Source organism: Corvus hawaiiensis, chromosome 13 (genome assembly GCF_020740725.1).
Source record: "Corvus hawaiiensis isolate bCorHaw1 chromosome 13, bCorHaw1.pri.cur, whole genome shotgun sequence".
Classification (NCBI taxonomy): domain Eukaryota; kingdom Metazoa; phylum Chordata; class Aves; order Passeriformes; family Corvidae; genus Corvus; species Corvus hawaiiensis.
The window spans coordinates 20,110,947-20,122,513 of record NC_063225.1 but is presented as its reverse complement, the minus strand read 5'-3'; the positions used below and the strand labels follow the sequence as shown (position 1 = coordinate 20,122,513).

The 11,567-nt window shown below is 59.6% G+C and overlaps 1 protein-coding gene across 1 annotated transcript; it reads left to right on the top strand.

Moving 5' to 3' along the window:
- The first annotated feature begins 183 nt into the window (after positions 1-183).
- SNX33 (sorting nexin 33) lies at positions 184-5,227 on the top strand. Its single transcript, XM_048318105.1, has 2 exons — positions 184-2,438; positions 4,340-5,227. Exons 1-2 carry the CDS (start codon positions 998-1,000, stop codon positions 4,591-4,593), a joined length of 1,695 nt encoding a protein of 564 aa, XP_048174062.1. The 5' UTR covers positions 184-997; the 3' UTR covers positions 4,594-5,227.
- The last annotated feature ends 6,340 nt before the right edge of the window (positions 5,228-11,567 follow it).

Sequence of the window (11,567 nt, the reverse complement as noted above, 5' to 3'; positions counted from 1 at the left end):
GGGGGACATCCCGGCAGGGACGCGGGAGCAGCCGCAGCCCCCGCGGGCGGGGATTCGTGCCCCGGGGGCCGGCTGCCTGCAGAGGGCAGCGTGCGGCTGGCCGGGCCGGGCCGGGCCGCTCCCCGCCGCGAACCGGGCGGCGGAGCGGGGAGCGCGGCGCTGCCCTGCGTCACGGGAGGCTGGCGGCCGGCTCCGCCACCCCTTCGGCAACGGGACCGGCCCCGGCAGCGGCACCGGCAGCGGCACCGGCACTGGCCCCGTCATATCCAGTGGCAACGGGACCAGCCCCGACACCGACACAGACACGGGCACCACCACCGGCGCCGCCTCCGTCCTGCGTGAGATTTACGGATTTCAGGGAAAAACCAAACCCCACCAACCACCGGGAAAGTCGGCCCGGAAAGGAATTGCAAAATCCCGGGATCACCGGGAGGTTGGGCAGGGTTCGGGGTCGTTCTCGGCGCTCTCCCAGCGCCCACCGACGGGAAATTTAGAGTGTTTTATCCACAGGAGCCCCGAGAAAAATCGCTTTGGATTTATTTCCTCGTTGGCAGCCAGAGGTTTTCCTCCCGGAGAGTGAAACCTCAGGATCAGCCTCCCAGAGAGATAAACTCTGCGTGGACATGGCAGAGCCCGGCTCTTGGGCCGGCCGGGATTCGCATCCCGGAGGAGCCAGGGAAACGCCACTCGCTTGACTGGGAATCTTGTTTTTATCCAGGGAATGTCGTTTTTAAACGGGGAATGTTCTTTTTAACCGGGGCGCCGGGATCGGGGGGGGTCACTTGGACATAGGGACCTTGGCTTCACCTCGTAAAGGATTTCTTCTCCACCTTTTTTTTTTTTTTATTTTGCTGGGAAACCGGCCAAGCCATTTCCCACAGCGCGTGGTGGTGATCCCGGAGCCGCGCGAGCCCGCGGTATTGCCGGGGGGGGTTGTTTTGGCTGGGGGGATTGCGTTCCGCTGGCTCCCCCCCCTCTTCCCGAGCCGGGACCGGCCATGGCGTTGAAAGCCAGAGCGCTTTACAACTTCCAGAGCGAAAACAAAGAGGAGATCAGCATCCAGGAGAACGAGGAGCTCGTCATCTTCAGCGAGAACTCCCTGGACGGGTGGTTACAGGGCCAAAACAGCCGTGGGGAGACTGGCCTCTTCCCTGCTTCTTACGTCGAGATCCTCCGCTCCCGGTCGGGCTCCAACTACACGGACTATTCCAGCAGCCCGGTCGGCTCCCCTGGGCACGATTCCTCCTTGTACTCAGCATCCCCCAACCCTGGCATCTCCTACCAGGGCAGTTTTGAGGATGATGATGATGATGATTGGGATGACTGGGACGATGCGTGCACGGTGGTGGAGGAGCCCCGGGGCTCACCGGGCACCAATGGGCACCCCTCGCCCAGCCTGCAGTACCCGGCGGCCTATGGCCACCACCAGCACGCCGGTAACAGGCCCAAGCCGGTGCTGGAGAGGCAGGACAGCATGAGCTCCTCCAAGAGGGGCAGCGTGGTGGGGAGAAACCTCAACCGCTTCTCCTGCTTCGTCCGCTCTGGGGTGGAAGCCTTCATCCTGGGTGACGTGCCCCTGATGTCCAAGATTGCTGAGACCTACTGCATCGAGATGGGCTCCAGAGGCCCGCAGTGGAGGGCCAACCCCCACCCATTCATCTGCTCCGTGGAGGACCCCACCAAGCAAACCAAGTTCAAGGGCATCAAGAGCTACATCTCCTACAAGCTGACCCCCAGCAACATCAACTCGCCCGTGTACCGGCGGTACAAGCACTTTGACTGGCTCTACAACCGCCTGCTGCACAAGTTCACGGTGATCTCGGTGCCCCACCTGCCCGAGAAGCAGGCCACTGGCCGCTTCGAGGAGGACTTCATCGAGAAGCGCAAGCGGCGGCTGATCCTCTGGATGGACCACATGACCAGCCACCCTGTCCTCTCCCAGTACGAGGGCTTCCAGCACTTCCTCTGCTGCCGCGACGAGAAGCAGTGGAAGCTGGGAAAACGCCGGGCGGAGAAGGACGAGATGGTGGGTGCCAGCTTCCTCCTCACCATCCAGATTCCCACAGAGCACCAGGACCTGCAGGATGTGGAGGACCGCGTGGATGCCTTCAAGGCCTTCAGCAAGAAGATGGATGACAGCGTCCTGCAGCTGACCAATGTGGCGTCGGAGCTGGTGCGCAAGCACGTGGGGGGCTTCCGCAAGGAGTTCCAGAAGCTGGGCAATGCCTTCCAAGCCATCAGCCACTCCTTCCACATGGACCCTCCCTACAGCTTGGATGCCCTCAACAACGCCATCTCCCACACAGGCAAGACATACGAGACTGTGGGGGAAATGTTCGCTGAGCAGCCCAAGAACGACCTGTTCCTCATGCTGGACACTCTCTCCTTGTACCAAGGGCTCCTCTCCAACTTCCCAGACATCATCCACCTGCAGAAAGGTAAGGAGGCATTCCTCACCCCAGGAATGGCCCCATGTGAGTGGGAGCGGTGTGGCAAGTGGGTGTGGATGCAGAGCAGAAATCCTCTGTTGGGCCATGAAGAGAATGGGGAATGAGGATGGGAATGAGGATGGGAGCCACTGCCTACGCCTCTTAGGGAGGCATTGTGGTCCCCGCTGGCATAGCCCTCCAGTCACCCCAGCCTGGGAGAGTCTGCTAGGGCTGTTGAGTCCAGAGTCTGCCCCATAACTGCTGCTGCTGGGGGGGTCAGCACGGATGTCACTTCCCCCAGACCATGAGCAAGAGCCAGCACTGCTGCTGTTGGCTCTGGGGTGACCTGCCTGGCACCTCTTGTGCATCCCCACCCACTGCCACTTGTCCCTCCTCATCCTCCCTTCCTGCCAAGGCAGTGGATGGGTGGCCAGCGGGGATGCCGGAGCTTGCTCCCCCAAGGCTGGGACATGGCTGGACATGGCCTTGGGTGGGTCAGAGTGGCTGAGGAGTCTGTGCAGGGCAGTGGATGGGGCACACACTGAACCTCTGGGGACAATCAGGGTCACACTTTTCAGGAGTATGTCCCTGCACCTCCAAGCCCAGCAGAGGGGGGTTAGCACCCCCAGGGCATCAGAGCTCCCCATGTCCCATTTGTCCTGGTTCCCTGGGTTTGGTGGAATCAGAGGGGGTGAGAAGTGTCTGCTGTGCTCTCCCTAGGGCAAGCAGCAGGCAGCGAGGGCTCGGTGTCCCTTTGCACCCAGGCAGCCACCGGTATGGGAGCGGGGCCAAAGTCCACACACTCCTCCCAGCCCAGCTGCCTGCAGCAGGGAGGGGGCACCCACACCAGTGTCCCCAGAGTGTGGAGGACAGGTTTTCCCCAGGGTGAAGCCAGGGCACTCTGTGTCTGAGCATCCAGAGATGTCTGTGCATCACTCCACATCCCTGCGGGAGGCTGGGAAGGCAAAGGGGGCAGGGAGCATTCAATCCTGCCCGGGCAGCTTCCTTGCCTTTCCTCTGAGTGTTGTTTACCCATGGAGAGGGGCTGGATCCTGTCCGGAAGCGAGGCCGCGTGGGCAGAGCGGAAGGCAGGATTTGGCCTCCAAACTTTGCTTCTTCCTTCTCCTCCTGCTCCCCTCTGGGAGCAGGGCTGGCACAGCAGGAGCTCTGTAACTCCGGGTCTGGTGCTCCCGGCAAGGGGCAGGGAGAAGGGACAAAAGCCCAGTGCGGGCCGGATTCTGTTTTTAGTTTTTTAGCCTCTGTGCTAATGAGGGGGAGGAATGCAGCGCTGGAGCCAGGCAGGATTCTTTCGAAACCGAGCTGTAAAAAAACATGGAAGGAGAGGGAAAAACTCGTGTCAGAGCATCAGCTGCCTCTGGGAGTGGGAGATGCTTTCCCAGCTGAGCTCCAGACAGCACCACATGCCCTTGTCACATCCTGGTTCACTGCTTCCTGGGCTGGGGTCTCCCAGGACTGCTCCTGACCCCCATTCATGGAATTGCATGGGATATTTCGAGGGCAGGCATGGCTGGAGTACTTGACTGTGCTAACACTGCCCCACATCAGTTTTGCACGCCAAGCCTTGAGTCACAGCACTCCAGGAGCCCAGACCCCCAAAGCCAGCTATACATGAGGCCGACTGCCCTGGGATGGGATGGAAAAAGAGCTGAGTATGCCAGAGTCCAGAGGGAAAACGCTCCTGGTCTTTGCCTGCCTGGAGGAGAGGAATGGGTTTGATGGGCAGGGGGAGATGCAGGCAGACCCCTCCCTTACATGGGGCAGGTCTGTGCCTCTGCTTTGGGGCCCGGCCGGTGCCCTGGCATGGGGGGCAATGGGACCAAGCAGGGCTGCCCAGGGAAGGGGGTCCGAGGGTCGCACAGAACCTCTGACCCTGCTCCCTGCCTCGCCAGGCGCCTTCGCCAAGGTGAAGGAGAGCCAGCGGATGAGCGACGAGGGCAGGATGGACCAGGAAGAGGCGGACGGGATCCGCAAGCGCTGCCGCGTGGTGGGCTTCGCCCTGCAGGCCGAGATGAACCACTTCCACGAGCGGCGCGTGGCCGACTTCAAGAGGATGATGCAGTCCTACCTGAGGCAGCAGATCGTCTTCTACCAGCGCGTCAGCCAGCAGCTGGAGAAGACGCTGCGCATGTACGACAACCTCTAGCGCCTCCGCCCGCTCTGCCCGCAGCCCCCCAGGCCTCCTCTGGCTGGGATGGGCTGAGAATGGACGGGAACTCATCACGCTAGTGACCAAATGACTTTGGGCTTTCTTCCCCCTTCCCAGGCTGGCAGGGAAGGGCTCGCCCATGGGCTGGCCGTGCCACCTCTTTCTTTTCCCGGGGATTTCCCACCCTGCCACGGGTCTGGCGGGAGCGTGGGGGGTCACAAGAGGGGCAGACGTGGAGGTAACGGCGCTGGGGTCACTGCCCAGTGATTTTTAGCTTTCTGAAAACCCACTCTCCTGGAGCAGGGGTGGGTGCATCCCAGCCCGCTGGGAGAAGAAGTCCAAGCGGTCGACATTTTGCACACTAAAAGCTTTTCTGATGGAGAAAAAAGAGAAGAAAAGAGATCTTTATTTGGAAGAGATTTTTTTGTTTGTTTGTCACGAGATATTTTCAATATTTTCCATTTTTCTGCAGCATTTTTACCAATCAGTTTTTAACTAGATGCACGGAGGCAAAGAGAAATCTTTTTCTCAAGTATGGCTGCTGACTGGGAAAGGGAGAAAAAAGGAAAAAAAGGGAAAAAAAATAGCCCCACAGCCTTTTCAATAAAATCGTTGGTAGAAAAAACACCCACCTCCTTCCCAGAGATGTCTGTGGAAAACAGAGCTGCTCCAGGATCCCGGGAAAGGCTCTGCCTAAGCATCCCCTGGCTTCCAGCCAGCTTTGAACATCCCTGTGCCGTGGGGGGAATGATCCCAGGAGGGGTTCCCACAGCAACCACCCTCCTGCTCTCTAAACAACCCTCCAAGGGGCAAATCCTGCCCCACTCTGCGCTGGCCGGGACAGTGTGCCGCTGCCTGGGAGACAGCAGGGCTGGCACGGGGACCTTGTTTTTGAAGGGAAATGGCTGGGATAAATCACAGCGAGGAAAGTTAGGGCCGCCTTGGCCTGGCTCCAAGGATAAAATTAGCCCCGGCATGCAGGCCAGCGGGGTATTGTTAAACTAACAGCGACGCTGGGAATGCTGCGGGCTGCGCTCCATCCTCCCGGAGCCCTCCCCGGCCCCAGCCTGCAGGGATGAGCACTCTGAGGTACAGCCTGGCACACAGCCTCCATCCAGGCAGGATGTGCTTCCTCCTGCATCCCACAGCCAGGGCAGGCCCCTTCACCATAGCCCCATCCCACCCTGGGTCCATCCCACACCAGTCCCATCCCAACCTCATTCTACCACAGCTCCATTCTAGCCTGGCCACATCCCACCCTGGCCCCGTTCCACTCTAGTCCCATCCTACCCAGGCTGCATCCTTACATGGCACCGTCCCAATCCATTCCCATCCCACTCCCATCCCACTCTGGCCCCATCCTATCCCAACCCCACCCTACTGCAGCTCCATCCTACCTTGGCCACATTCTTCCTTGGCCCCGTCTCACCCTGGTCCCATCCTGCCCCAGCCCCATCCCACCCCAGCCTCATCCCACCCTGACCCCATCCTTCCTTGGCACCATCTCACCCCATTCCCTCCTCAGGCCAGCCCCATCCCACCCTGACCCCATCCCAGCTCAGCTGCCGTGGGATTGATGTCTAACCCTGTGCTAATCCTGCAGGAGTGACGGGTCTCTGGTCCCACTGGCCATGCTCTGGATGACCACGGTGGCCTTGGCCCCACATTGTCCCTTCCCCCAGCCCCACTCCCTCGGGAGCACAATGGGCACCAGGATTGAGCCTGCCACCGCCGTCCCCGGGCAGGCAGCCAGCCTCTGGTGCCACAAGCAGCCTCCAGAGCTGAGCCAACATCCCAGCTCCCCTGGACCTGGCTGGGCAAGGGGATCCCCTGCCTGGGGTGCCCTGTGGCAGCTCGGTCCCTGGGATGTCCTGAAGACAGCGTGTGCAGCTGGAGCAGGGAGATGTCCCAGCGCCCCAGGAGTTCATCCTCTGCTCTGGTGTCCTGGCATGGGGACAGGGATGGGCTAGGGTCCTTCCCTGCTTCATGTGCCCCTTCAGAAGGCTGTGCCTCAGCTTCCCCAAAGGTGGCCCTGTGCTCTCTGTGGTCCTTCAGCACTCACAAAGGTCTCCCTGCTCCACCATGCACCCCTTCTGTACCCTCATGTCTGGACCACACTCCCAGGACACAGCAAATCCATTGGCTAGAACCTGTATCCCATTAGCATTCCTGCCTTTACCCTCTGCCACCTGGCAGCAGGCAGCTGGGCCTTCCCTGCCCACGGGTGGGCATTTCTGGTCTGCCTTGGCAAGATGGGGGGGCTGAGCATCCTGCTGCTGCCCCCCACACCTCCAGCAGCATCCTGCAAATGTGCCAAGGTTTGGAGGCTGGAACCGGCTCTGAGCATTTCGGTGGCTGTCCCAGGGGGCAGGATGATGGTGGGGAGGAGTCGGGGGGGTACACATTCCTCCACACGCCCCAGTAGTGTCTGTCACTGCCTTTGTTATCTGTGCAGGATGATGGTGGGGAGGAGTCTGGGGGTACACAGTCCTCCACATGCCCCAGTAGTGTCTGTCACTGCCTTTGCTATCTGTGACACAGGCTGTTCCCTGCTCCCACAAGAGAAAAAAATTAGGGCTGAGAGGAAACACCGGGAACATGGAGCAGATCTGTTTCCTCCTCCCACTTCCCAAGGCTGATCTGGCGTGGGAAAGCCAAGGTCGATGTGCTGTGTGAGTCCTGCCACTGACAGTAGGGTTGGGAGGTGGCAGTGGCAGTGGTGGCTGGAGCATCCTCCCTGGAGAGCACTGCAGCCAGCACCGGAGAGCCTGTGACTGCCTCCGTTCCTGCGTCTGGCTTCCCGGAGCTCTTGTCTTGTTTCTTCTCTCTGGGCCTCCCTCCACCATGGGAAGAAAACCTGGCATCCTTGTTCTGAGCTCTGGGAGACCAGGGTTTGTGTGTGGGCCATCAGGCTGTAGGGACAAGCTGCATCCAACCCCTGTGCATGTATCCTGAGCCCAGCAAGATGCTTCAGGGTGGGCAGGATCAGCTGGGGTTCCACGGGGAGCAGCCAAACAGCTGGAGGGTGAAGGATGGGAATGCTGGGACAAGCAGAGCTGCTGATCAGAGCCTTGTCAACCACATGGATACACCCCCCCAGTGCTCAATAATTCGGGATCAGCCACCAAAGGAGCGCAGTGACCCAACCCAGCTCCTCCCATGGAAGGGGGAGCGCAGGGTGCAGCTGCTGGCAGGGCGGCTGGGCAGGATGGGGCTTGCTGTGCACGCCACGCTGCCGGCACACGCTGGCAAGGCAGGGCGAGAGGCACAGCTGCCAACGGGGAGCAGGGAGCACTCCTGGGGGAGCGGGGAGAAGTCCTGACTGCCCATTAGGGTCAGCAGCAACTCTGGGGATGGAGCCAAGTGGAGTTTCGCTGCCACCCCCACCATGTCAGGAGGTGGATGAGTGTGTGCCCGTGTAGAGGAGTGATTCCGGGCGGATGCAGGTGGGAGGACACAGGCATGGATCAGGGCAGAGGGAGACAGCTCAGCCTGCCAGCTCCAATCTTTTAATTGCTGTGCTTCTCAAATATTTCCGAAGCATGACCCTGAGTCGGCTCCTCCAGGCAAAGATACGAGCACCAGCTGGTTCCCTTGGCTGTGGCTATAAATGCTCCCTCCTGCTCCCAGCCCAGGGCAATAATGGGGGATCAGTGGTGTCTGTTTTAGGGAATAAGCTGGGAATCAGCTTTAATGGGGGTACATCAGCCTTCCAGGTTCCCCCTGCTAGCCATAGCCAGTGTGATGCTCAGATCAGACCCTGTCTCGGCTCGCCATGCCAGCCCGGATTCCCTCTCTCCGGTCCCCGGGAAGCTGCTGAGCACGGGGAGATAGGTCCTGCACTGCCGGGGAGCTGTGTCTCTGGGTGTGTTGTTTGTGCAGGAGGGGTGGAGAGCCCAGGCCCTGGGATGTGGTTATCCCTCCGTCATTGTCTGTCTGCCTTGGAGTTGCTGGGTGTGGAAACAGAGGTCAGGCTCAATTTGTCTGAAATTTAAATCGCAGCTGGGCTGAGGAGCCATGGCAGGCATGGGGGATGCTTTCTGTGTCCAGGTCCTCACCACTCCATACTTTCCCTAGGACCCGGGAACATCCTCTGGCCCTGCAGTGTAAATCCATGTGCTTTATCTCACATGGGCAAGGTGGTGGGAGAGATGCCAGGTTCCCGAGGCCAGCACTATCCCTGGGTGGGTTTGTTTGAGGTGCTCCCAGGGTGACGTTCCAGCTCTTTCCCCGGGCTCCGTCCTGTCCTGCCGGGCTTGCTGCCAGCTGAGCCTGTTCTGCAGGCTGTGGGCATGACTGGCCTGAATCAGACAGGCACGTAGCAGGGAGGGAGAGCTCCCGGCATCCCGGGGCACTGGGCTTGGCTTGGAGCCGAGTGGAGGTACTGAGCCTCGTCACACTATGCAGCTGTCAGCCTCGGGTCTAGCCCTGAGTTTTCCACACAGGACAGCTCCTAGGAGGACCTGGCCCCCCTTCAGCTGCCTTGGTGCCCTCCTGCCCTCCCAGGAGACTGTTCCACATCACCTGCCATCAGGCAGCGTGACCCGTGCCCCCTGAGGGGACCCCGGGATGCTGCTCCTGGTGAAGTCCAGAGCATCTCCTGGGGCTGGTGAGAGCTGCTAGAGAGGTTTTGGGATTGGGACAGAGAAGCAGGAGCCTGGGACCATGCCTCCCCAAAACAGAGTGGGGCTGCCCGCCTGAGCTCAGGGGGTTCCTGTGCTCACTCCCAGAAGTGGGGCAGTGCTGTTCCAAGGTCCTGCAGCTGTTGTGGTCCAGAGCAGTGGGGGATTCTGGAGGAACGTGATGCTTGCGTGGGTCCCAGTCTCCTGTGCTGGCCTGAAGCCGGGCTGGGAATAAAATCCCACGTTTGTTGAACGCCTGCATTTGCAGGGCTAAAGCTTGCCAGGGGAGTTTCAAAGCCAAAGGATCCAACCTGCCCTGGGTGGATTCTTTGTTTGCATTTGAATGGGTGCCTGGAAACTAGTTCATGTCACCGGAGCTGTGTCCATCCCTACCAGTGAGCCCCAGTGCCTCCAGCTCCTGATGAAACCTGACCTGAGACCACGCCGCTGGTGTTATTAACCCAGGAGAGGTGTTGAATCCAGCCCGTCACGGGTGGGGTGGCTGCGGGGTTATGGTCCCCTTCCTTCTTCCCAAGACGCTCTCCGAGGACTCTGGGGACAGGCTGGGAGAGCTGGGGGTGTTCACCTGGAGAAGAGAAGGTTCTGAGGAAATCTTAGAACCCCTTCCAATGCCCAAAGGGGCTCCAGGAGAGCTGGAGAGGGACTTTGGACAAGGGCCTGGAGTGACAGGCCAGGGGGGGAATGGCTTCCCACTGCCAGAGGGCAGGGATAGATGGGATATTGGGAAAAAACTCTTCCCTGTGAGGCTGGGGAGGCCCTGGCACAGGTTGCCCAGAGAAGCTGTGGCTGCCCCATCCCTGGAAGTGTCAAAGGCCAGGTTGAATGACGCTTGGAGCAACCTGGGCTAGTGGAAGGTGTCCCTGCCCTTGGCAGGAGGGTGGAACAAAATGACCTTTAAGGTCCCTTCCAACCCAAACCATTCCATGACCTTCCCTGAACCTCTGCTAGCTTTATAGTCAGCTTGGCAGGGAGGGGTGCCAGGGAAGCCAAAGGGCCTGGCCAGGAAGCTTCTGAGCTTGCTTGGGCTGTGGTTTGTATTTCATGTCCAGGCAGGAGCCCACCTGGACCCTCAGCCCTTCCTCAGGTGGGTGGGTGGCAGTGGCAGCATTGAAGCGGCATCTGATCCTGCAAACCCTGAATAACCCAATCCTTCAGTTTTGAGGATTTAAACCCTGCCAGCAGAGCTTGGCCCCACAGAGCCGCCGTCCGCGCTGCCGTTTTCCAGGTTACTGCCTGTCCTCCCCTGACCTCAGGAAGTGGATGTTTCCCAGCAGCGGGAATACAACCACAAGCCTTAAAAATAACCTGGTTCGCTTTCAGTGTTCCTTACAAAATAGGCCACGTTCCTTCTGTTTAATCCCTGGGCACAAGGCGAGAATTACTGGGAAGGAAAACACAGCGATGCTTCCAAGGCGGCCTTCAGTGGATGGTGGTGGATGCAGTCCCCATCCCTCACTGGGGGTATGTAATTAGTGAAGATAATAAATGTGTGTGCTTGAATGAGATGGGGGAGGTGCAGAGCTGTGATCTGGAGAGGGAGTCAATGGCAGAACTTGTCCCAACCTTTTGGGAGCAGCATGGCCCTGGCAATCTCCCAGCTATGGCGTGGGCAGCACGGTCACCCTGACCCCATTTCACAGAGCAGAGAGGGTGTGATTTGCCTCTGAGCAGAAGGAAACCCTATTTTTCCCTCTAGATGAGGCAGGAGGAGGGTTTTGGAGGTGGGGAGCAGACATCCATCAGCCGCCCCTTTGGGCCAAGCAGGTTCGGAGGTGCCAGGTTTCCACTGTGCCCTGTCCTGTGGGGCTGGGGGACATGGGGTACCTGCCTTCACCCTGATGGCTCTGGGTGCCCATGGGATGTGCCAGCACCAGCTGAAGCAGGGCAGGTGTGATTTGCTGCTCAGCAAAGTTTGGCACCATAAACCCAGCCAGGAAATCTGCTGGCATGATCCAGGCAAACATCCCAGCTCTGCTGCAGCCTTGGAGTGGGACCACACAGGGTCCTTGTTTGGTGGATTTTATCTGGGGTGAGAGGGGTGAAAGTGGTCCCCCGTGGTGGCTGGGGGCTCATGTGAGCTTCCCATCAGATGTGTGTGAGCAGGATGTGCCCTGTGATGAGATTCCCAGCTGGAGCAGCGCAGGGTATTATTGTTGGGTCTCATCCTGAGCTCAGCGCTCAGTTTTTCCTCTGCCCTCCCTCAGACCGTTTCTATTTAAGTTTTTAGGACTCCAGGCTGGGGAAAATTTGAGCAAGAGCCCAGAATATGGTCCATTACCTCCAAGTGTCGCTCAGCAGCTTAAAACAGGCCTGGCAAGGGAGACAGCA

Coding starts and splice junctions, on each gene's coding strand:
- SNX33 (XM_048318105.1), top strand. CDS start 998: ATGGCGTTGAAAGCCAGAGCGCTTTACAACTTCCAGAGCGAAAACAAA. Junction 2,439..4,339: donor CATCATCCACCTGCAGAAAG/GTAAGGAGGCAT, acceptor CTGCCTCGCCAG/GCGCCTTCGCCAAGGTGAAG.